This window comes from Sabethes cyaneus, chromosome 2 (genome assembly GCF_943734655.1).
Source record: "Sabethes cyaneus chromosome 2, idSabCyanKW18_F2, whole genome shotgun sequence".
Lineage (NCBI taxonomy): Eukaryota > Metazoa > Arthropoda > Insecta > Diptera > Culicidae > Sabethes > Sabethes cyaneus.
This window is the reverse complement of record NC_071354.1, coordinates 182,233,523-182,259,397: the sequence shown is the minus strand read 5'-3', so window position 1 is coordinate 182,259,397 and position 25,875 is coordinate 182,233,523. Positions and strand designations below refer to the sequence as shown.

Genomic DNA, 25,875 nt, shown 5'->3' with positions numbered 1-25,875 from the left:
CGACGACGACGATGATTGATTACCGTGTGCCCGCGCGGTCGTTAATAGTTCCGAATCGGGCTCAGCCCACGCATTTTGGCAGCTTGGCGGGGAATGGCTGGCTGAGTGTCATATACCTACCCTACATCTCGGTTTGTTCGGGATCTAGCTGGAGGGTAAAAAAACAACAACCACTTGGATCAAGGCTGCAGGATATTGCATGACTCGTGGAATATTAATTCAACATTCCCCCGGCCGGCAGGGAGTTGATTTTGTCTGACGATTTGGTTGGCTTCCGAGTTGAACTAAATGAAAGTTAGTTTTTTTCACACACAAGTCTTGGCCTTATTGAAATCCTATTTGAATGGAAGTCAAAACAAAAGTTTTTAACTATTGTCTTTCGTTTTGAATAGGAAGGCAAACACTTCTTTGACGTTGTTAGTTTCCCTAAAACATTCAATTTCAAATAAACCAATTTCCTTCGGTTATTTTCTTTTGAGTTTCAACTTATTTAGGGGAATAAATTAATTTGAAGGCCGATTCCGATACACTCAAATCGATTTCTTTAAGCAACTTCTTCTCCACTTTTATGCTTTTCAGGCTGCCAGCTTAACGGCCAGCAAGTGACAGGAGAAGCTACGCTGAGCGAAGACCCGTGTGTCAAATGCACCTGCGATGGACAAAAATTGACCTGCCAGAAAAAATCCTGTCCAGTGTTGCAATGTCCCGCCTCGAAGCAGATTCGCTATCCGGGAGAATGCTGTGCCCGCTGCAAGGAGCGAAGGGAGGAAGTCAAACGGAACCTACAAACGCACTGCATCATCGGAAAGGCCGTCCACCTGCACGGTAAAACCTACCCAGCGGATCAATGCGCAACCTGCGAGTGCCGCAATGGAACTTCCTACTGCGAGAAAAATACCTGCCCGCTGCTGGAATGCGCTGTTGAGGATCAGACGCAAGGGCTTGCCGATTGCTGTCCGTCCTGTCCGATGCAAGCCGAGGTTAAATCCACATGCAGCGTCAGGGGGAAAGTGTACCAGGTAAGATATGAACTCCTGTCCACTTTTGAAATTATATTGAAAATTCGTCATTATTTCAGAACGGGGAAACCTGGAGCCTTAGTGCGTGCGCTTCATGCGAATGTCGTTCTGGAGAGGTGCGCTGTGCTAAAATTCAGTGCCCCAAGCCAAAGTGTAAACCCAACGAAACTTTGGTTACTCCGAAGGAGGAATGTTGTCCCAAGTGCGTCGAGAGTCCCGGTGTCTGTACTGTGTTTGGCGATCCGCACTATAAAACGTTTGACGGAAACTTCTACAGCTTCCAAGGATCCTGTAAGTATCGTTTAACGGGTGACTGTAAAGACCACACTTTCTCGATTAGAGTTACTAATGATGCACGGCTAACCAAGTCGTCGTCATGGACCAAAACCGTTACTTTGAAATTGGCCAACATTAAGGTGAATCTCGGCCAAAAAATGCGGATAAAAGTAAACGGGACAAAGATTGATCTACCGTACAAACTGGAAAATATGCTGGACGTCTATAAAAGTGAGGAAGGCACAGAGGTGATTGTTGCTACCGAATTAGGCATTAAACTTACCTGGGATGGAAATAACTTTATACAGGTTGAAGTTCCTACTATTTATAAAAATAAACTATGCGGATTATGTGGGAATTACAATGGCGTATTTCGAGATGATCTGGTTTCCAGAACCGGTGTCAACATGACAGATAACGTATGGAAGTTTGCGCAGTCTTGGGCTGTTGGTGGGGAGAAAGTATGTACACGACCGAGGAAGAAAGAGCTCGCTGCCAAAAACGCTCAATGCAAAACAAAGAAATTTTTCACTTTCTGCAAAATCCTAAAAACCGACGTGTTTGGAAGCTGCAACTCTCAACTGAATCCGGAGCATTACTTCGAATCGTGTAAGTTCGATATGTGCGAGTGCCCGCACAAGCAGTGCTACTGTGACAGTTTAGCGGCCTATGCACACGAGTGCCAACGGCAGGGCATCCGATTGCCCAACTGGAGGCGGGAAACTAACTGCTATCCGAACGCAACCAATGCTCTCATCTCGCCGCATCACCATCTACTGATGCAACAGCAGCCGCAACTGCGCGGCCGACAGCAGAACAAAAATGCAATTGTCCGGCCCAGCCAGCGACATCGGAAGAAGCAACGAAGGCCCAAACTGCTCGCGGATCCGGTCAGCCGAAAAGCGCCACCCCCGTTGTATTCATAGATGGTTCAAGCAACATGACCAACAGGTAGAGACTACGCGCAGGTATCGCGTGAGTAAAACAGTGAAACGAATTGTGACTGTGAAAACGTGTGAGTTTTACAACAGAATGGAATCAAGTCAATGAGAGATCGAATGATTGCGAGACCATTTTGAACCGCAGTTGCAATCTAGGAAAAACGCTTTTTGTTCTTAATAATTCTGATAAGTTTGTATCAGCGATTTTAACTTAATTATTCCCACGCGTAACTTATTGCTTTTGACTAGCCTAGGTGGTTAAGACAAAAAAAAAACTACAGTAGTACAGTTTAGTTGTATTTGTTTTGACAATTGAATGCCAAAAGAAGTGAAGCAAAGCGAACGAAACTCACTACTAGCCCGTACAAATACAAAAACGTTCTCGTTTTGTAAATATAGCTTTAGTTTGCTAGGCGAAAATCTCATCCTATTTGCGGGGATTATCGACTTTACTTTGTACATTTGTTTCATTTGTAGCTAGTGCGGTTTTTATTCACCTACCTTTACGTTAAGTGTACAGATTTTTTAATTATTAGATGTTGCTAAATTTCATCAGTATTTATTATTCACCGAACAACGTAGCGTTTAGGTTTAGCTTTAGCCATTGCCTCTGAATATACTTAAAAACGGAAAACATGGAAACTTATTTAATGCGTGCAGTCGGGCAAGTAACGTACCGAAGAAAATGTTTGGTGGAATTATTTTGGAGTTCAGGAACGTACCCATCTCGTGTGACACGTTCAGAACTTTTTGACGTTTCAGATTGCAGTTGACTGAAAAAAAGCTTTACGGTTCAACCAGATGCAAAAAAAAACTTGTATCGTGTTTGTTAGACATAGTTATAATTGAAATAGTCATCAGAATCTGTGGTGTAAAGAACCATGTAACTCCATTGTTTCTGCAAATTACATATTTAAGAGGGCGTATTTTTTAAATATTATTTACTACTATCTCCAATCTGTAAGTGGAGTGGTTCTTCTGTAAATTTCCAGCATTTTTTCTAGAAAACTCAGCATCGGTTCATCGTTTCCGCGCATTGAACTACCTTTGGGTTACAAATTACTGTGCGCCCGCTTCATGGTTCCAATTAAATAACCGTCAACCAGGAGGCTACGCTTGCATGAATATCTTCAACACCGGTTAATATTCTATTCGTTATAAGAGTTACTTGACCCTATGAAATATTATCAAAAGTACCGGTGGAAAAGGAACAGTTACATTTTGTCAAATCAAATTGTAAATTTACTGTAGCCTGCAGCCTTGGAAAAATTATGTTTTCGCTGGCGAAAATCATATGATTAATGAATTCATTTGATGTACTCACAAAAATACAAATATTCTATGTAAATCTGCTATTACGATGGTTTTGCAGATACAGGTATTCAGGCGTTTGCACTTGAATGAATGCATGCACATGAAAATCTTATTTGGAAGTGAAGTGCACAGTATTTTGTGGTGGAAGCATTTTCAACTTAATAATAAGCCTTCTATGAAACAAAAATTTGAATTCAAGACACCTCACTATAATATATTTCAAGTGAATTAGATTTTTTCCACTATCTAATTTAGTATGATAACCAGGTTTCTCGCCGGTCACAAGTCGACACTTCACAAAAACTAAACAGAATATACGGACTGACAGTTTCAGCTTTAAAAAATTAACTTATCTTGGTGCAAAGTCAATTAAGATTTCACCTGCATAAGAATGTTCCGCAAACATACTACTAGGCTCATGGTGTCTCCATTTCGTTGAGTGTCCAACACTTTCTAGGTTTTACTCTACTATACCAACCAACCGGATTCGAGGTGATCTGTGATCTCCTTCAAACACCGTTCACACATACCCCAGCAAAGATGGTCTAAACCACGGCCAGTGCTTGTTAGTCCTGGTTGAGCATTGTCCACGGCTTGTACCCGTAGAGGATTAAAGCAGTAGGGGGGTGAAGCTTAGCAGACTTTATGGTCTTCTAGAGTCTGTAGTAAGCACGACTTCCGTCAAGAATACACCTGCGTATTTCTCTGCTGCAGTTGTTATTTATCGACCCGAAGCATACAAATTGGTCTATCACCTCGTCTCCGTCGATTACAATACCATTACCTATGTGTAAACATTCCTCCTTGATCGCGCTCGGTTCTTCCTGCACACAGTTACCTACTAGGTTTTAGACGTATGCACCATTAATCTACTCTTCTCTGATTTCGTCCATCATTTTCCATAGCACGGTCGATAGTATCATAGGCGACCTTGAAATCTACTCGCGACACATTTAGAGGTTTGGTCCGTTGTTTATCGCCCGATCACAGAACGGTCTTGATAACGTTCCACAAATCTACTTAAGAAAACAGACGGCGAAATTTGATCTGAGAAAGCAGAAAGTTTGCACATTCCACATTCCAACTTGTCGCCCTTCTTACGTATTGGGCAGTTTACACCTTCCTTCCAGTCGTCCGGTATCTGTTCCGTTTCCCAGATTCTCTCTATCAGCCGGTGTCTGCAGACAGCTAGCCAAGCAATCCGGTCCATCTTGATAAACTCTGCTGCCATACCGTGTTTGCCAGCTACTTTGTTGCTTTTGAGCAGCTTGATGACTGCGATTACTTCAATGGAGTCGGCATATCTGTATCATCCGCCGTACTGATGTAGCCATTCCCCCTGCTGTTTTGGTGGTCCGCCCCTGCGCTATCCAGGTGCTGCTTCCACCTTTCGATCATCTCACATTCATCCGACAAGACCCTTTATCCGGGCATATTTCGGCTTACAGCACAAAGCCTTTGCGGGATACGTTCAGTTTCTTGTAAAATTTACGCGTTTCTTGAGAACGATACAGCTGTTCCATGTCCTCGCCCTCCACTTCTTCCAGACGGCACTTCTTATCCCATAAAAACAGCAGCATCATCGACGCGGGCTTCTTCTCGTCTAATATCGTCTGGCATTTCTCGTTTAACCAACTGACTTTTCTCAGTGAACCCAATGGCACCTTCAGCTGCGCTGTTGATGACTGATTTGACGCGCTTCTACCGGCAATCCTCGAAGAACTGCGTTTAGCTCGTCCTCACCCGACAGCAGTGCCTCAAGGCTTTGCGCGAACTCAGTAGCGACTTCAGATAGCTTGAGTCGTTCCAAATTGCGAGGTGTCGCGACGATGCCGAATGTTGGTAACAACAGAAACTGTTTGGCGCACTTTAACAATCAAAACGTAGTGGTTAGAATCGACGATAGATTCTAACGTCGATGATATCCGCGAAGTGCCTTCCATCAAATACAATGCAGTCGATTCGTGTTTCAGTCTGTTACGGTGATATCCAGATCCCTACTAACTCAGTTGTTATAAAGCAGTTGTGGTAACTGATTTAGAACCAATTTCTGTCGTAAATAAGTTTCTTCAATTAAAAGTACCAAAAGTGTGGTGTTGGCGGTGTACCGATATGGAAGGTCATGCCGGAAGTAGGTACTTATGGTCAAAAGTTAATGCTTCAATGGCATTTTTTTCGTAAGCGGATGTGTGCTGAACTTTCCAATAACCGGTCTAAATCTCTCGTCCTGGCCAACCTGAGCGTTGTTGTATTCACGCCCAAAGTGCGCGTAAAAAGCATCCTTTATCGTCCTTATCGCTTCCCAACTTTAACCATTCCCAGGTTGAAACTTCAAAAAAGCAAAGCCTGGGTGCTAATTCCGTTACCGAAACTTGACCTTCTGTTTTTATACGACAGACTTCGCAACCAGCTGTTAGAATACAGGACAGTGCGGGGTCAGTGCTATGATCCTATTGACTCTAACAGCCTCTCCCAGCCGAGATTCGAACATACGACGACTAGCTTATTAGACCAGCGTCTTACCTCGAGGCCAACTGGGAGGCCAACTTGAAACTTCAAACCCACAACAAATTTTTGTTTCTCCACGAAATAAACTAGTTTATACTGCAATGTTTATACTGCACACTGCACAGATACAGCGTAAAAATTTTTTTTGTCCCCAAGTTAGGCGTCTCACCTTTATTATACCTTTACCCATATTTTTGACACAATCGTTTAAACACAAAATATCATATAACGAATCAGTCACCAAGTAAGGGCATGTCCATACCTGATTGAGTTATGAAAAGAACAATAAACAAGAATGTGCGCCATAGAATTTCATTATACTTTTGAGTAATTCTCGTTGAAACAGGGCCACTACTGGCACGAGGTCTTCAAATATTGGAACTTTTGTACTTAATTAGTTGAAAATGGCTAAAAAATGAAAGCTGCACTTTTAATACCTTGAAACAGTGCATCTCTCGCTCGCCAAGAGGCCTGACAGTTTCAAAGAAAGGCGAATTTAAGTAAACCTTGAGATCTATATCACGTGATATTTCCTAAATTTACAACAAAGCAACTTACAAAAAGGCACGGTTCTATGAAGAAGAATGACAGGGCTTTCAAATGGAGTAAAAAATGTTTTGGCGGCCAACTTGGATTTGGCTGCCGTGTTGGATTTTGTCAAAAAATCACCATTTTCTCCATGAGCCCCCCAACCGATTTTTATTTTAAGACCCCCGTTGGAAATCTGAGAAAAAATGCTACAAGAAACGCTCATAAAAGTAGGTGTACATTGGCAATAACTAAATGAAGCATTCAGTTATCTGCAGCAAGGTTCACAATTTTCATATTGTGATATTTCCAAAATTTGCTACGAACTAAACAACAAGTGAAATGGTTTTGTAAAGAGGAAGTTGTAGGGATTATAGGAAACAATTAGAAATATCGGGTACCTGACATGCAAATAATGAGTTTGAGGCTGGAAATTCCCCGTCTTATTACAAGACACTTTAAGCGTGTACAAGAAAGTAAGCTCATAACGTGGCGAAAATAGTATGATCATCTATAACCGACGAAAAGGCACACGAAAGGCAAATATTATTGACGCGACAGAGCACAAGGCTTTGTGAGTAGAGAGAAAAAGAGATAGATATAAACGACTGGTGAGAACGAAATACGGAAAAGCATTTTGTTGGATATACTTGACGAAGAAAGTCGTGTTTATGACTGAAATAGTTGGAAGGAAAGTACTACAGTCTGATCTTTGAGCCATTTTCTGGCCGTAAGAAGCGATTTTTGGCAATTTTCTGAGCTTCGGAAACATTTTTTGATCATTGTCTGGCCTCTGGAAGGGCCTTTAGACTATTTTCTAGCCTTCAGAGGCGTTTTTAGATCATCTTCTGTCTTTGACAAGTTCTTTTCGGCCATTTCCCTGCCTTTGGAGGCATTTTCTGCCATTTTCTATCGCTTAGAAGCATTTTTTGGCCATTTTCTGGCAAGTGCTTTACGGCTAATTTTCAGGCTTTCATAAGCGTTTATTGGCCTTTTTCTGTCTTCCAGAAGCGGTTTTCGACCATTTTCTGACTAACAGAGAAGTTTTTTGACCGTTATATGCACTTTAAATGCATGTCTAGGCCACTTTCTGGCCAGTAGAAACTTTTTGGCCATTTTTTGGGCTTCAAAAGTTTTTAACAACCATTTTCTGGCCTTTAGAAGCGTCTTTCGGCCATTTTCTGGTCCCAGAAATGATCTCTGTCCACTCTCCACACTTTAGAAGCGTCCTTAGATAGATTATTTTCTAGTCTTCAGAAGCGTGTTTTTCGCATCTGGAACCTTATTAAGAATCATTTTATTTTGGCCTCTGCTTGCCTTTAAAGTATTTTTCGGTCATTCTCCTAGCCTGATCTTTGAGCCATTTTCTGGCCGCAAGAAGCGATTTTTTGGCAACTTTCTGAGCTTCGGAAACATTTTTTGATCATAATCGGGCCTCTGGAAGCGTTTTTAGACTATTTCCTAGCCTTCAGAGGCGTTTTAGACCATCTTCTGTTGTTGACGGCCATTTCCCTGCCTTTGGAGGTATTTTTCGCCATTCTCTATCGCTTAGAAGCATTTTTGGTCATTTTCTGGCATTGAGAAGTGTTTTACGGGTAACTTTAAGGTTTTCATAAGCGTTTATTGGCCCTTTTCTGTCTTTCAGAAGCATTTTACGACCATTTTTCGACTTTCGGAAACGTTTTTTTGGCCGTTTTTTGCTCTTTCGATACCACTTGCTGGCCTTTAGAAGCTTTTCGGCCATTTTCTGATTTCCAAAAGTGTTTAACGATCATTTTCTGGCCTTTAGATGCGGGTTTCGGTCATTTTCTCTGCCTGAAGAGTGATTTTCGGCCATTTTCTTTTCTTTGGCAGTGACATTTCGAATAAAGTGAAAACAAATTGGCGGCCATTTTTCTTTATATATTTGGCCGTTGATCGTTCCGGTCTTTATGTACCCACAAGTCGCCTGCCACACCAAGTACTTCTAGGCAAATTTGTCAACTTTGTTCTTCCGGAACTTCTCCGCAACATCCAGGCGGGACTAGCCGACGAAAAACTCCAGACCAGAGATATGCTAGGCGTCTGTTATAATATACACTGAGCAAAAAAATTGACTACCAAAAAACAGGTCATACTGTAAGGATAATTTTTTTGCTCAGTGTACGTCTCGTCGTCCATTACAGTGCATTTCGGCTGCACCAACCATTCGCGCTACAACTTGCTGGCGCAGGATTTGGTCACCATATTATACCTTGAAGACGTGAAGCCATTGTCTGCCGGACGATCCAGATGGAAGAATTAACTTTCTTGACCATGTCCCGAATCGAGAGGTTCAGATTGTACTTGAAGTAATCCCTCATTTTCGTTGCCTTCACGGGGTCGGTAGTCTGCATCTTTCTTCCGCTGCTAGCTTGCCGCTGGGTCGTCTGGGCCCCCTTAAACGATCGAATGGTCGATTCTTGTGGGATTAGAAGCCATCTGGATAACCACTTCACCTTTGGTGAGGTATAAAACTGCGATTCCGGCAGAGTTTTAAAGGCGAATTTTGCGTAGATTTTGTCATCCATGATGACACACCCGGATCCTATGATTAGTGGTTTGTCGTACAGCTTGAGTGCCCTTGGTTTCATGGATTCAACCTGTTTGGTGTTGCGTTTTGGTTGCTTCTGCTTCCGCGACGGATCTGCAGGTCCCTCTTTGACACGCTTTGCTTTTCGCCACATTTCGTACTGATGCCGAAGGATGTACACTGTACACTGTACATTTGTGCACAATCCGTTTTCGTTGCTCCAAAGAAATGCCCCGCATATTCCAACTTGCGCGAAATACCGAAATAAATTAATTTGAATAAAAACCACAGGATCCAGTTGAAATTTGGTTGAATACTGCACGATATTTGAAATGACGATTACTTTGTAGGCTATTTACAATTATCGAAACAGTCTAAAACAATTCGATGCAAAAACGATACGATTTTTTGATTGTAGCATTCGCAGTGCATTTCAGGTGCAAAATCGCCTGTTGACACCTCTTGGCTTCGGTTCGTGTGGTACCCACCCTTCGAACGGAACCTAACACTATGGAAAACGCTAGGAAAGATTGTCTGTTTCACGCCTAGTGCTTCCCCACGAGCGTATCTTGTATTTGGTACGAGTCGTCACTAATCTCAAATTTTTCAAGGTTTCCGACCTACAATGTGAAAGAGATTTTTTCTATGGCAAAAACAATTCGGTATTTAATGCACTTTTTCTGTTTGATGTAGGTTATGGTTATTTATTGTCCTGACCATTCCGAATCAAATAAACTGAAAGCAAAAGCAAAAACTAAAATTGGCACTACTTAAGACAATTGAGGAATAAAAAAATTGTTGAATAACTATTGCCAACAAGTCGAAACTATATAAATCCTAGAACCAGTAGAAAAATATTGCATTGAGTAGGGGTGGCATGTTACCTAAATTTCAATGTTGCCCGGGAGACAGTGGAGACGCATGGTGTTTTCCTCCCAAACAAAGTACCATTCTCGCACACACCAGATACCTAATTTGCAGAAACTACAATTCTACTTTATTAACAGGAATTCTCTCTGTTCGTGCTAGCTAGGCATCTAATTAACCGGGAATTGTTTCTACAGAAGTAAACAACACGCTACGTTTGCAATTGATCTCAATCCGGGTCGGTTTCCTCGAAGCCAAAAATTACCGTGTATTGTTATGCTTGAAGTGTATCAAAGCATCAATTATGTACATCTAGCTCGAGCAAAGTGCCAGCCGACGCATCAGTGCAGTGCAGTGTGTGAACAGTTGTAAACAAATCGCCGCGCTCAGCCGGCAGGCAGAACCTGTGGCAGACTGCTAATTCGTCCCGCGGGATGACTCAAGGGGCATTTGGTTGATTTTTCCCGCAACAAACTGTTGCCAACTAGCTACCTAACTCCAAACGAAACGGCGAATCGTTCGCAGTTCAAAGTCCATTTCACCACTTCCGACAGGTTTATTTGCCGCCGCTGTCTGGCGCTGCGCTCTGGGAGAGTCTCGGTAAACACGAAGCCGACACTCGCCAACAGGTGTTTTGTGTTACTGGGTGCTGCTCCAAATTCAACGTATTCAACGTAGTAGGTTGGGGAGTAATAAATTGCACGCTAATGGCAAATAGACAGCATTTTCGGCACATGTTGCTGGGATTGACGATACCTACCGATCGAGTAGCTTTTTTCGCAGCTCAATTCAGAACTGTCATGATTAATGTTTGTAATTTGCTGTGTGTCGGTGTCAGTTGGTATTGTACAAAACCGTGACCGTTTCCGTTTTCAGTGGGAAAAACTCTAGGTCACGCTTTCCGTTGAACGAAAAAGTAGGTGCTGCCGGACCTGCCATAATTCACGGCTTGTTAATGTTAGAGTTCTGAGAGATGTACTGTAGTTTTCTCTCTATTCTTTGCTTTGCTTATTTGACCACTGTTTCTTCAACGTCTAATACGGTACGCTGCCTGAAATCTATCTTTTGACTATTTGCTGATCTTTTGCTGTGGGATAATTCAAATTTTTAATGTTATTAAACTATTAACGGTGACTAAGATTGTTAATCAAAATTATTTATCGTAAAGATGAATTGAATATTTTTGAAACTGAAACATAAGAATCGATAGGTTGCTTGTCAAACTGCACCAAACTCATTAACGAATGTTACTTACGTGAAAGTAAGAATCATACAAAAAGTATTATTACCTGACGAAAATAGCACAATTTTTATTTTGTTCTATGCGCCTAGCAATTATGGAAAATTGTATCACTGTGTATAATGTTAGCAGAAAAAATAAACAGGAAAAAAGTAGCATAGAAAATCAGAATTACAATATAGGCCAATAAAGGAAAACTACCACTGAACCGAACGAAAACATCCTAGCTCTCTTAAATTTGTAAACTAAAATACCAGACCATACATCATTAAATGCATTAAATCGAACAAATATACATCGCACATACAGAAAAGTATTACACGAATCACTGCAGCGGATTTACAGAAGAAAAAAAACAAGTCTGCTTCAACGGCAAACAACGAACTCAAAACAAATTCAAAGCGTGAGCAACCTTCACATTCCATTTAATTTCTTGCAGTCATATGTATACAATTAAAAGTTTAGGATAACACAATTGTGAGAACGAAAAATAACTCAAATTTTCTGCGGACAATAAAAAATCGTAAAATTTAAGACAAATAAACCGATACCAGTAAACAAAAACAACGAGATATAACGAACTCCCAGTGATCTTCCGTAGCGATCAAAAAGAATATAATTCAAGTTCAACACAAAAAAAATACAACAACAACCCAGCCAAATTCTTCCTCTCAATGTAAACCGGCATAAGTTTCTATTAACCATTACAGACAAAAAAAATCAATCGCACAATCAATGTAAATTGCCAGTTAATGTTTATCAGCCCTCGTCGTCGTAATTTTATTAGAATAGAACCAGCAATCATCACACAAACACACCCACACAAACACATACACACTTACTCATTCGCACCTACACAGAGGCGTACACGCGATGCTTCAGCTTAGCCAAACAGTTTATTTAAAAAAAACTAGAAAACGAAAACAACAGAAAAGTAAAATATGTAACAAACTACAATATTGAATCCCCCGAAAAGAAGAATACTTATCTTTAAATGAATCCATTATTTGCTTTCCGGAACTCCATCGGGTAGCGAAGCAAGTGACGATTCGAGCAACGTAAAAATGATCTCTTGATATAAAACAATGTAATATTTTTAGTGAATGCCTACAAAACTCTAGTAATTTAAGAAATGATGAGAGACGAAATGAGAACGGAAAAAGAGTGTCAGGTCAGAACAACCGAACTGGATGATGAAGAAGAAGAAGAATACGTTTACTTAAGACTTTGCTGTTTCAGTGTTTGTTGTAATTGATAAAAACAAAATAAACCAGGTATTTAAAAACAAAAGCAAAACACACTCTCACGCATACTATCCACTAGCAGACGGGGAAAACCGGGAAAAGGGAAAACAACAAGTGAAAAAAAACTGGAAAAAGGGCGGAAGAAAGGAAACTACCGTGCTCTAGAATTTATTAGTAAACGCGATTGCATTGTTCCTATGTTATGTTTGTGCGCTAAGGATATGAAAAAAAAGTAATTGCAATTTGAGTGAATGGAAAACTGAAAGAAGCTGCATTGAAAATAAAAATAGTTGATGAGCAGTGAATAATAAAAAAAACACGAGTAGTATTTATAACCCGAACAGCGCTTTTCACTGCAGTCGGTAATATCACATCCAGAGCTAGGGTTGTATAATTCATTGGATTCGAGATTTGTGCCTTGCGGATCTTGGCCGTGTGTACTCATTTAGCCGACCAAAAAGGAAGCAAAAAGTGGAAGAAATAAAAATTTGATGACAATGACACAAAACTCGTAAAAACTCTTAGCTTTCCGGATTGTTGTTGCCTTGCTTTCTTTAACATTGAGGGTTGTTTCACCGCGTGGCAAGTATGTAGAACAATAAGCATAACGATTGTAGACACCATCCAAACTCCAAAGGAAATTATACTGTGTGAGTATATTCTATGGTTCGCTCATAGCCATTCGGACAGACTTTTACTGACTAAATTTCAATGGAACAGCTTTGATCAGATCTGAACGCTTTCGGACACGGAGCAGTTTTTATTTATTTATTTATTTATTAGGGATATTTCATCTGACATAAAATATTGTCTACATGAATAAAATCTTATACTAAATTAAATCTGCGTAATCTCTGCGCAAACAAGCGCGACGGTTCACCAAAGTCAAACAATTCCTCCGCGTTCGAAAAGGTCCTTACACATTCAGTAATTGGTTCGTTGTATCCAAACACAGTCCGATGAAATTGGGTCTGCAGTAAACCCGTCGAGCGCAGTGATCGTTGCGAAGCGCGAAAATTGATCATTGATAGTAAATTAGGGGCGTCAATTTCACCATTAATAACTTTTGCTACAAATAATGCCTGTTGCACCTTGCGTCTATGTTCTAGTGTGTCTAGGTCGAGTAAACGGCATCTGTCTGCGTATGGGGGCAAGTCGTCAGGATTTCGCCAAGGGAGGTGTCGCAGTGCTAGTCGGACAAACCTCCGTTGCACACGTTCAATGCGCAGGTTCCAAGTTAGCTGCTTTGGAAACCAAACTAGGCTGCAATTTTCTAATAGCGGACGAACAAGGACGCAATACAACGATTTAAGACAGTGGGTATCCCTAAAGTTCCGACCAATCTTAAAGATGAATCCGAGCTGCCGTGATGCCTTGGAGATAATTGATTCACGATACACATTGAACGTCATTTTTGTGTCCAGCAGGACTCCAAGGTCGTTAACTCGGTCCACTCTGCGTAACTCAATACCATCAACGGTGTAACCAAAAAGGATCGGGTTTTGGAAGCGGTGAAAGCTCATAACTTCACATTTGGCAACACTTATAATCAGCCAATTTTGTTTGCACCAGCTCGTAAATAAATCAAGCAAACCCTGCAGTCGGCGGCAGTCATCTATATTTCCTATCGCGGCAAATAGTTTCAGGTCATCGGCGTACACTAACCTACACCCAGTACCCAAAAGCAGCGCAATATCGTTGAAGAACAACAAGAAAAGCAATGGTCCCAAATTTATTTTTTTTACTGACTGAGAAAGGTTTTCACGTTATTCAGGACTAAAATGTGCGAGACTTACTACTCAGCGACTATCTATTTTTTTTTTGACGTTAGTAAATTCTTTGAAATAACCAAACAGTTTTCTCCTTGTTCAGTTCTAAGTGGTTGTTTCTACCGTCGAAATATTTGTTACTGTGTTTTCTTAGCAACCATACTTAATGTCAACATTAGGAATGAAAACAATTATTGCGGCGATTTTATTTTTGGACTCCCTCGCGAAAATTATGAGCGTGATTTGAAGATTTGCGTGTCCTAAACACGTTCGCAATTTAATGATCGTTTTCATGATTGTCTCACCTCTGTACCCCTCCTTGTCTGACAAGCATACGTATTGGCAAGTACAAGATAATTATTAATCAAATATTAATTTGCGTAGGACTCGCAAAATTGCTGGGAGACGCAATGCCACGTTCAAAAATATCGAGACCCCCTTACAACGCTTACGCCAACAAATTTGATGACGTTGGCGGAATTGATGTTTATAATCCTTTGTACTAGCCTCTTGCATTTAAGTCGTGACGTTACTAAGGTTAAAATAACGTTAATTTAGGCTGACCAGACGTCCCGGATTATACGGGACTGTCCCGGATTTGGATGGCTTGTTCCGGATTACGAAGAGTCCCGGAAAGTGTTCCGCATTGATTAATTTTTTAATCGAAACAGTTTCTAAGGATGAAACATAGGAAATTATGTTACATTGCATGAAAAACCCTGACACCGCTCGTCTGCCGGTGCACACCCTCTCCAGTCACTGCCCCGGCCAGCCGACACCTCGAACTCCTCATCTGACCAATGTCATGATGACTGATGACTGTTCTCTTCATGTTCAGCTTTCGCTTCTGCTACAAACACAGAGCGAGCCAGAGCCAGAATTTACCGCCTGGGTTTGGCTGACATCGGCCTGTTCAGACTGAAACTTATTCATCATCGAGTCAGACACATGTAGCGCGTTTCGTCGTTTCGTTTCAACAACTCTGAGCAAATTTCTGAACTGTTCTCGATGAAATTCTCCAGTATATTTACTGATGAAAGTATGACGATTGCAGAGATATCCACAGCAACCGAGCGTATTCCTTTCCTGGGTGAACGACCCAACCACATTTCCCAATTTCTCAATTTCCCAAACCCAATTTCATTGAACAACCTCACCATCGATGAAGTGATGGTGATGGGAGTTGAAACTTTCTCGATCCGTTGGACCGGACGGTATACCACCTGTGTTCCTGAAAAAATGCATCCACCCTATCGCTGCTCTAAAGAGCCATCTTTTCAGCTTATCCGTTAACTCAGGTGTCTTTCCCTCAGCATGGAAATCGGCTTACATGTTCCCTGTGCATAAAAAGGGAAACAGGAAAAACGTAGATAACTATCGAGGAATCTCTGCTCTAAACTCAATTCCGAAACTGTTTGAGCTCGCCCTGTTTGAACCAGTATTTGCATTTTTCAAACAGTACATCTCTGATAACCAACATGGATTTATGCCCAAGCGCTCCACGACTACCAATCTCTTGACACTTACATCCTACGTGATAAATAGTTTCGATGCTTGGTCGCAAACAGATGTCATTTACATTGATCTTTCCGCAGCTTTCGACAAATTGAACCACCAAATCGCTATTGCTAGACTGGATAAGCTTGCCATAGGTGGTCCGTTGCTGCGTTGGTTCCGTTCATACTTATCCGATCGCCACTTAAAGGTGAACATTGAGGGCAGTCTCTCTGGATCGTTCACTGCTCATTTGGGAATACCACAAGGCAGCCATCTTGGTCCTTTAATATTCCTTATCTACTTCAATGAAGCCAACTGCCTGCTTAAAGCTCCGCGACTCTTGTTTGCTGACGACCTCAAGTTATACTCAAAAGTCGAAAATCTCTCCGACGCCGCTGTCCTTCAGGAGGAACTATCGACCTTTGCCAAATGGTGTGTCGACAACCGCATGCTGCTTAACCCCAACAAGTGTGAAGTCATCACATTTTCCATAAAGCTGAGCCCGTTCGCTTTTGACTAGAAGCTGTCAAATACGCCATTACGTCGTGTAAACTGCATCAAGGATCTGGGGATACTGCTCGATTCTAAACTTACATTCAAACAGCACATCGCGTTCATCGTGAACAAAGCCTGCAGAAACCTTGGCTCCATTATGCGCATCGGCAAGAACTTCAACGATGTTTACTGCTTGAAAGCTCTTTATTGTGCATTAGTCCGCTCCAATCTTGAATTCTGTGCTCCAGTTTGGAGTCCATACTATCAAAATGGAGTTAGCCGAATCGAGTCAGTGCAGCGGAGATTCGTTCCAAGCTACGAACAACGCTGTAGGCTCATCGACCTAGACCCCCTTCATGTTCGTCGCGATGTAAATAGAGCAACAATTGTCTTCGATTTATTGACCTCACGAGTAAATTGCCCGTATATATTGGAAAACCTTGACCTACGCCACTTTAACCGTTTTTACTCCAGCTTCGAATATGACGTCAGCCGTAACGTGCTGAAGAATCGTTTCTTATCAATAGCGCGTAGTTTTTAGGTTAAATTATCATTTGAGCCACAAGACCTGTTGATGTACAAATAAACAAACAAACTTCCAAGGGAGCACTCGAGTTCTCTCCGACGTATTGAAGAGCCGCAAGTTCGACGTCGTAGCGCTGCAGGAGGTGTGCTGGAAGAGCTCAACGGAATATACGTTCAGAGACGGACATACCATCTACCAGAGCAGCGGCAACACACACGAGATGGGTACAGTTTTCATAGTAATGGGCGAGATGCGGAAACGGGTGATTAGGTGGTGGCCAATCAATCCTCGCATGTGCAGGTTGAGAATCAAGGGCTGATTCTTCAATATAAGCATCATCAACGTGCACAACCCTCATCTCAGAAGTACCGATGACGACAAGGATGAATTCTACGCGCAGTTGGAGAGTGAATACGACCGCTGCCCAAAACATGATATCAAGATCGTCATCGGGGATTTCAATGCTCAGGTCGGCCAGCAGGAGGAATACAAACCGGTGATTGGAAGGTTCAGCGCACACCAGCGGACCAATGAAATGGGCCTAAGAATTATCGACTTTGCCGCCTCCAAGAATATGGCCGTACGTAGTACTTTTTTCCAGCACAGAAACCATCACAAGTACACCTGGAGGTCACCAAATCAGACAGAATCACAGATCGACCACGTTTTAACCCTTTACAAGGCAATGGCAACTATATTGCCACCAACAAAATTTTTTTCTTTTGCTTCTATAATTATATTGATGTCTTTATAGACGCAAAACAAATATTTTTCGTTGGGGGCAATTTTATTGCCACGGCCTTATAAAGGGTTAATCGATCCTATCGAAGCGCTAACGTTGACTCTGACCACTACCTAGTGATGGTTAAGATGCGCTCAAGACTCTCCGTTGTGAACAACATTCGGTACCGACGCCAGTCTCGGTTAGATTTCGCGCGGCTGAAGCAGCCAGACGACGCCGCAACCTACGCGCATTCACTCGAAGCTGCGCTGCCGGAAGAAGACGAGCTGAACGAAGCCCCTCTTGAGGACTATTGGAACACTATCAAAACAGCCATCAGCAGTGTAGCGAAGAGCTGCATCGGGCATGTCAGAACGTGGAAAGACACAAACAGAAGAAGATGCAGCGAAACCAAATCTTTCGGGAGAAAAAGCGCTACCTAGAAGAGCAGCAATATGCAGAGTTGGAGCGGCTGCATCGTTCTCAGGAAACGCGAAAGTCCTACCAGAAACTGAATGGATCCCGTAAAGGCTTTGTGCCGCGAGCCGAAATGTGTCGGCATAAGACTGGCAGTATTCTGACGAATGATCGTGAGGTGACCGATAGGTGGAAGCAGAACTTCGACGAACACCTGAATGGCGCCCAGGCGGAGAACCATTTCGGCGGGGAAAGCGATTTCGACGGTGCAACAAACGGGGAAGAGGTGGTAGCCCCAACGATAGGCGAAGTTAAGGAGGCCATCATGCAGCTAAAGAACAAGTCAGCTAGAAAAGATGGCATCGGAGCGGAGCTTATTAAAATGGGACCAGAAAAGTTGGCCGTTTGTCTGCACCGACTAATTGCTAGAATTTGGGATACGGTACAGGTACCGGAGGAGTGGAAAGATGGGGTTATCTGCCCGATCTATAAAAAGGGCGACAAGTTGGACTGTGAGAACTATCGAGCGATCACCGTTCTCAATGCCGCTTATAAAGTGCTGTCCCAAATCATTTTCCGCCGTCTATCACCAATTGCGAATAGATTTGTAGGAACTTATCAAGCCGGCTTCGTCGAAGGTCAGTCTACAACGGATCAAATATTTACACTGCGGCAAATCCTCCAAAAGGGCCGTGAATACAGAGTTCCCACGCATCATTTATTCGTTGACTTCAAAGCCGCATATGATACCATCGACCGGAAAGAGCTATGGAAAATCATGGACGAGAACAGCTTCCCCAGGAAGCTCATCAAACTGATTAAATCTACGATGGATGGTACACAGTGCTGTGTTCGGATTTCGGGTGGATTGTCAAGTTCATTCGAATCACACAGAGGGCTTCGTCAAGGTGATGGTCTTTCATGCCTGCTGTTCAACATAGCGCTACAAGGTGTTATGAACCGAGCGGATATCAACACGCGGGACACGATATTCAACAAATCTAGTCAACATGGATATTATCGGCAGAACATCTGTGGCGGTGGCTGAACAGTACACCAGACTAAAGCGCGAAGCAGAAAAGATTGGGTTAAAGGTAAATACGTCTAAAACAAAGTACATGCTGGCCAACGGAACCGAGGCCGAACGACACCGCTTGGGCAGTAGTATATTGATCGACGGCGATGAGTTTGAGGTAGTCGATGAATTTGTCTACCTTGGCTCACTGGTAACGGCGGACAATGATACCAGCCGTGAGATTCGGAGGCGTATTATCAGTGGAAGTCGTGCTTACTATGGGCTTCACAAGCAATTGCGGTCGAGCAGACTAAGTCCCCGTACAAAGTGCACCCTGTACAAGACGCTTATTAGACCGCTTGTTCTCTACGGGCATAAAACATGGACAATGCGCGAGGAGGACCTGCGAGTGCTCGGAGTTTTCGAACGACGAGTGCTAAGAACGATCTTCGGCGGCGTACAGGAGAACGGAGTATGGAGGCGGAGGATGAACCATGAACTCGCACAGCTCTATGGCGAACCCAGTATTCAGAAGGTGGCTAAAGCTGGACGGATACGATGGGCAGGGCATGTTGCAAGAATGCCGGACAACTACCCTGCAAAGATGGTGTTCGCCTCAAATCCGGTAGGAACAAGACGACCAGGAGCGCAGTGAGCAAGATGGTTAGACCAGGTGGAGCGAGATCTGGCGGAGAGTACTCGGTGTCCGAGGAATTGGAGAGCGGTAGCCCTCAACCGAGTTACATGGAGAAATTTTGTTCAACATGCTTTGTCCTAGGACGGCAAGCCACCCAAGTAAGTAAACATGTAGAATTACATTTAAAAAAATCTAATAATAATAATAATCGTGTCACATTGATGTGTTCTGACAACACTGTCATTGCAAAATATAATCCAACTGCTCGTCAATTGGAAAATAATATTATGCCAATAAGAATGCTACCGAGCGATACTATATAAAGAGAAGCCGGCCGCAGCAGAAGGGAAATCGGTGGCAATACCGATGACTGGAAAGTCGAATCGCTTGCTGCTTTGTTACTCTTATCTCCCACAAAGACAAAAACATGAGATTGGTCTATACCAAGTGACTAGTTTCGAACATTGACAAAAACTTATATTATGACACCTTAAATCACACTAAACCTCTAAGAATAGTTTCACGTTCCAAGCTAAACTAAGTACCTATGACCACTTTGGCCACTTCCGGACGCGATTTTCTTAAAAAAAAAGTAACCCATATTGTGTTATTGAATTGTACTTTCCTGGAGGTTACCAAAGTCTTCCGAACAGATATGAGCAATATGACGCTAGATGACAGATCTACCTTCTATTAATCTAGTTTTTAAATTTTAGTGTTACTTAAGGTCTCTCACTGGGTATGAAATGGGGAAGGCAACTAGGAAGAAGCGCCCAACATAGCTCTAGCCATCCCAAGCCCCTACCTAGCGCCTCCACGTGGCCATACCTGGAAATACTTCAATTTGTATAATCGAGTAGCCAAGCTAGGAGGTGCGGGGTCGTGCGGTTTTCAGTTCCTAACCTTACAAATGTAGTTTTAGGCAACCATTAAACCACACGACTTTATTTTCAAGTATTATATGATTTAAACTAATATTTTTGGCAAACTAATCTATTTTCAGAGAGCGAAATAAGGCGCTATATCCTTGGCCAATTGCAGCCTGGCTTCTGGTCTAAATACCATTAGTTCATCCCTGAGGGTCCGGAGTATCACTTAACCTTTATTAGCAAAGATACTCCCAACGATTGTAAATAAATCATTATCTATGTATACGGGAAGCGTTTGGTACGGGAAGTCCACGCTTTCTTCCTTCCCCTTGATTTCAAGGAGTTAATGGGAATTAGATATTTTTTCTGGTTCCACTTGATTCCTTGGAATTCTCTCTGCGGTACATGCTGCGCAGTTGGCCTGGCCGTTGACAAGAAAAATGATTGATTCAAGTAATCGTCATTTTCCAGGATGCCTTCAAGAATTGGCTGCGTTAGTGTGAGATTAGATTAGATTAGATTAGATCTAGTGTTACTTAAGGTGTCTCACGATGAGTTTGGCCACTCTCTTTAGGCTTTTTAGGGCTTCCAGGAGCATAACCAGATATAACCAACGTGGCTCGAGGTGGCTAATTAAGCTTCCATTGATCTAGTTTTCGAATGCTAGTGTGATTTGAGGTCACGTGTGATGTGTTTCGGTGCAGGTCGTAAAGTAGTCATTCCCCCGACGGCAACTTGATCCTTAAACCTGTAAGATGGTTGCCAATGGGCATAGGTTGCAAAAAAAATCAATATCGGCTGCGATTTATGTTCGTTGTGTTGGATGTGTTATTGATAATTTTTATTTACTTTGTATGAGCAATCTGCCCTTACTTACTTACTTAATCAGCTCCAGGCCGTGGTTTCCTGTGCTGTACGAAGAAATCGTCTCCATTCCACTCGGTCCATGGCCGCAATTCACCAGCCACGTAGTCTGCGTAAGGTCCGCAGGTCGCCTTCCACTTGATCGATCCATTTTGCTCGCAGCGCGCCCCGCCGTCTCGTTCCAGTCGGATCATTATTGAGAACTTTCTTCGCACTTCGGCGTAAATGGTGCGCAAAACCTTCCGTTCGAAAACACGTCCCCCACGAGCATAGTCCATGCCTCATGGCCGTAAAGGACTACCGGTCTAATCAGCGTCTTGTAGATTGTTAACTTCGTGCGGTGGCGAACTTTGTTCGATCGCAGCGTCCTACGGAGTCCAAAGTAGGCACGATTTCCTGCCATAATGCGTCTTTGTATTTCTCTGCTGGTGTCGTTGGCTGCGGTAACTAGTGAGCCCAGATATACGAACTCTTCTACCACCTCGATTTCATCACCTTCTAAATGAATCCGAGGAGGGAGGTCAGAATTCACTTCTCTAGACCCTCTTCCTTTCATGTATTTTGTTTTCGATACATTAATAACAAGTCCAATCCGTTTGGCTTCAGCTTTCAGTCCGATGTACGTTTCCGCCATCCTCTTAAAGGTACGTGTAATGATGTCAACAGCGTCAGCGAAACCAAGAGGGTTCGCAGTTTGTCAACACGAATATGTCTGCCCACATTCTGCCAGCTATTAGCTTGGACAACATTCAACCGGTGGTTCGAGGGTGAATAAGGGTTGCTAATGTGTCATTGTATTAGTGGTTTGGAAGGAAAAGATTTCGCTATGGAAAAAAATTCCTGATGAAAACGAATCGCGTCAGCAATCTCTATATTGCCTATAAAAATATGTTTAAACTAAAAACGGGAACTCTTTATATTAGCAAATTTATAAATTGATAAATTTATCGACGTAAGGGGAATAGTATAACTTTGGTGGATCAAATATTTACAAAAATCGGCAGCGTTCAAAGTTTTTATTCACTCTTGACTGTCTTCTTAGTACCAATAGCAGGACGCACGTCAGTTCACCTATGTGCATCGTACTTAATTTGAATTTTTTCATGAATTCGAATAATCAACGCTATTCCTTTGGTATAATTTATTTTCATTAAAAAATAAGCTTGTGTAATATACGCACACATTATGTCTACTACCTGTATAAAACTTAATGTAATGTTACGTAACTCTACTAGTACCAATGCAACAAAATGAAAGGCAGCAATAGAGGTTGCCTACTCAAAGCACTGCACTTCGTTGCTAATGGTTAAGGTTATTTCGCTCAACACATCGTAAATAAAAGTGATACTACATACTATTATAAACAACGTTAAAGTCTGCGAAAACCACAGTATATGGATGGAATTTGGCAGCACTGCATTAACCCTTAACTATATCACTGCCACTAAAATGCGCCATGTACTGATTTATGAATCATCTAACATTACTTTTAGGACATTCAACTTAACTGCGAAAAGTAGCATCAGTACAAATAATTTCCCTAGCGAACCCAATATCATCCCACTGTCTACAATACTTACAATAACAAATCACTTTTCTCCATATCCAAAAAACAGAAAAAATTAAGTAGAGGTAACTCCTTTGCGTGCGACTAACAAATTTAGCACAGGATTTTTCCTAATATAGCTTACTGCTTTCTTATGCGTGACCATAGTGAAATCATATCCGTTGCACTGTAAAATCTTATCATGCATCCGCAGGCCCGACCTGGCGGCAGGACTACCCTCATGAACCTCCGTTACGTAAATTCCCTGTAGCAAATCAAAACCAAATTAAGTTAGCAACGTGCTTTGTAAATCGCTAATTCGACTTATTACTACTCACATAATCCGTATAGCCTTGAGGACTCTTTTTGAAGTCCTGATCTATTCCACCTCCGATTTTGAAGCCGCATTTAAGAACCTCTCGACCTTCCTCATCCACATCTTTCTCTTTGTGCAATGTTATAGGGATCTGCAAATTGAACAGTTGTTAGCATCATTTTTAACTGACGTTAAAGTATTTGTTTATTTGTAACAATCCATTATTTTTGGGAAAAGTAACTTTCTGATGCGTTCATATTTCCCTAAGTGACGAAAGCGAACTATCATTGAGAATTACAGAATTACTTTTATTCGTTATTTTGTAACTACCATAACTAAAAAATATCACAAATCACCATTTAAGTTCATTGTAATCCAATCCAATTCAATCTAATCTGATTTAATCTAATCTAATCTATCATAAATCTCACAAACTTTGCCAACTAGGTACATACGTGACAAGAGTAGGTAACAAACAAAAGGTGATGCGTTCACCCCGAAGGCTTTTAAACCAATTTTTAATGATACTTTAAGCCCTTGCTTGCTTTCTACATTAATTTCAGACAATTCTCATGCTCAAATCATTAATAATTATATAAATAAATGCATTGTTTACTGTTTGGAAGAAAGAATGCCGTGAACATTTTCAAGGAATAGAATTTTTGTTGGGCAAAAACCCGTTGTAGATTGACTAGTTGTATTCAAAACCACCTAACCAAACCATTCTAATACGGTGATCAAAAGGAATCAAGTTTTTACCGTCTTTTTTAACAAAGATTAGGTGCCAGTAACACGGCCTAGAACCAAAGATGTTTCCCAAACTCGGGCAATAAAATATAACCTGTTGCAGAAGCATTCAAGAAGGGCAACCTTATGATTGGTTTTCCTTTCAAAAGAGTATAAGTACTTACGCTTAGGCACTCCATCGCGGTACCCGCTTGGTGTTGAAACGCCATTTTTGCCATGTCTACTACTTTTGACTCAGCCTTCGGCTGCCTCTGAGTACCTTCTCACAAAAGTTAAATGAATATCACACGTTTAGAATTTGGGATTAAAGTAGCGACGAACTGGGTGAATATTGCACAGCTGTGGCAATTGAATAAAGCTTAGATTTTCCGGGAATTGCGTACGGGGTTCACTTCAGCAAATTGAAAACCGACTACGACGAAAGAAAAACATGCACTATGCGTTAGCAGAGATGCCATGTATTTATGAAAATTTTCTCGATAACCAAATGAGACTAAATTTTAAAGCCTGATAAACGATTCTTGTAAATACATAGCTAGATACATAGCACAAAAATCTACTCATAAATTGGGCAAAATATTAAGACAAAAATTAGCAGAAAAATTATAAAAATAAAATTTCTTAAAAATCTCTTTTAGAAAAATGCACATAATTTTGTACAACTTGTGCCACTGTTTGCGTAGCTTCTTGAAACAAGGTTGCCATAATATTTGTTAATGCTATCGTATTTAGACATTTTTACGATTATCGCAACCAGAGGCGCTGTTACAATTGACCTAACCTTCAGTGGATTTCAGCACAGAACAAAAGTGAAAGTTAAAATCCAAACACGTACATGCTACTTTCTGCAGATACTAGCGAACCTGGCGATGGCGAGTCACTTTTTTCCACAAAAACACCCGAACGCTTACGAAAATGCACACGAAAGCATATGAAAGCTGCTATGCGATAGGTAGCTAGCGTTCTGCTTATATCGCTGTTATTCCAACCCATCGACATCTCTATATCGAACTGCAGTAAACGCTCAAAATTTGACAGCGGGCCCAAATCAGACTGCTGGCAGTTGAGTGAAACGCAGTGCTGACATGCTATCTCATTTTCGCACACGCGAGATGTTGGCGGCAAAAACATGGTTGTCTGCCGATGGGGTGTGTTATTCGCTTCTGTGCGAAACCAAGGGGTTTCCAACAGCATATAATATAAGTGAACAAAAGCTTCATTCGACAAGTATTGGCGCCGCGGTAAAAATGATATTTTTATTTCAAGCTGCCAAAACACATAGAAAACTAAAATCATCGGAAGCGAATTTGATTTTTTTTAAAATGCGCGCTTTGGAATCAATCAAATGTTATGGTTGGGTTAGAAAATAACATATATACTTACTATAATTTTTATTTGCCTGCATTTTATTTAAAACTATTAAAATTTCATTACATAATAAATACCAAACAATAAGGACATTGATTCAGCATGCCTTGGATGAAATATTGCTATAATTTTGCTTAAAACCATTAAAATTACCTTAAACAATTAAGTAGAACACTTTCATGAATATATCTGGATCTGTATATCCTGATTTGTATATATCCGTCCATCAGGGAAAAATTGTAACTGATCATCATTTTCCTAGTTCGAACAGCCAAATGTAGGAGTCGCATGGGCTTCATTAATTTTGCGTTTATCTGCCTATATTGCTGTTAATCGCTTCTGTGCGAAACCAAGGGGTTTCCAACAGCAATGATTTTACTACGCACCTTGGAAAAAACTTTTGATTACTTTACTGATTACCTCTGATTACCAGTAAGCAATCTCTTGTGATTACTATAAATTAATCATGATTACTAATGATTACTTAAGATTATCATTGATTACTCTACTGATTACCTAATTAATTCGTAAATGATTACAAAAGTAATCTCTGATTACTACGCACTTATACGCCTTATTGGAAACTCCTTGGCGAAAACG

General features: G+C 41.5%; 2 protein-coding genes across 2 annotated transcripts in view; one reads left to right on the top strand and one right to left on the bottom strand.

Annotated features, from left to right (window-relative positions):
- LOC128737893 (BMP-binding endothelial regulator protein) overlaps positions 1 to 12,868 on the top strand; it is a 157,422-nt gene extending 144,554 nt beyond the window's left edge. The window contains exons 6-7 of the mRNA XM_053832639.1: positions 580 to 1,019; positions 1,079 to 12,868. Of these exons, the coding sequence (XP_053688614.1) occupies positions 580 to 1,019; positions 1,079 to 2,221 (1,583 nt within the window). The 3' untranslated portion in view covers positions 2,222 to 12,868. The remainder of the gene's footprint in view (positions 1 to 579; positions 1,020 to 1,078) is intronic.
- Positions 12,869 to 22,433: 9,565 nt separating this feature from the next.
- Positions 22,434 to 24,419, bottom strand: LOC128737305 (tax1-binding protein 3 homolog). Its single transcript, XM_053831921.1, has 3 exons — positions 24,072 to 24,419; positions 23,183 to 23,311; positions 22,434 to 23,109 (listed from the first exon to the last, which is right to left on the bottom strand). Exons 1-3 carry the CDS (start codon positions 24,123 to 24,125, stop codon positions 22,921 to 22,923), a joined length of 372 nt encoding a protein of 123 aa, XP_053687896.1. The 5' UTR covers positions 24,126 to 24,419; the 3' UTR covers positions 22,434 to 22,920.
- Positions 24,420 to 25,875: the final 1,456 nt, after the last annotated feature.

Excerpts from the sequence above, each read along its gene's own strand:
- LOC128737305 (XM_053831921.1), bottom strand. The coding sequence starts at position 24,125 with ATGGCAAAAATGGCGTTTCAACACCAAGCGGGTACCGCGATGGAGTGC. Across the intron at positions 23,312-24,071 it reads CCGCGATGGAGTGCCTAAGC|ATCCCTATAACATTGCACAA; the intron begins GTAAGTACTTAT and ends TTCAATTTGCAG. Across the intron at positions 23,110-23,182 it reads CTCAAGGCTATACGGATTAT|GGAATTTACGTAACGGAGGT; the intron begins GTGAGTAGTAAT and ends GATTTGCTACAG.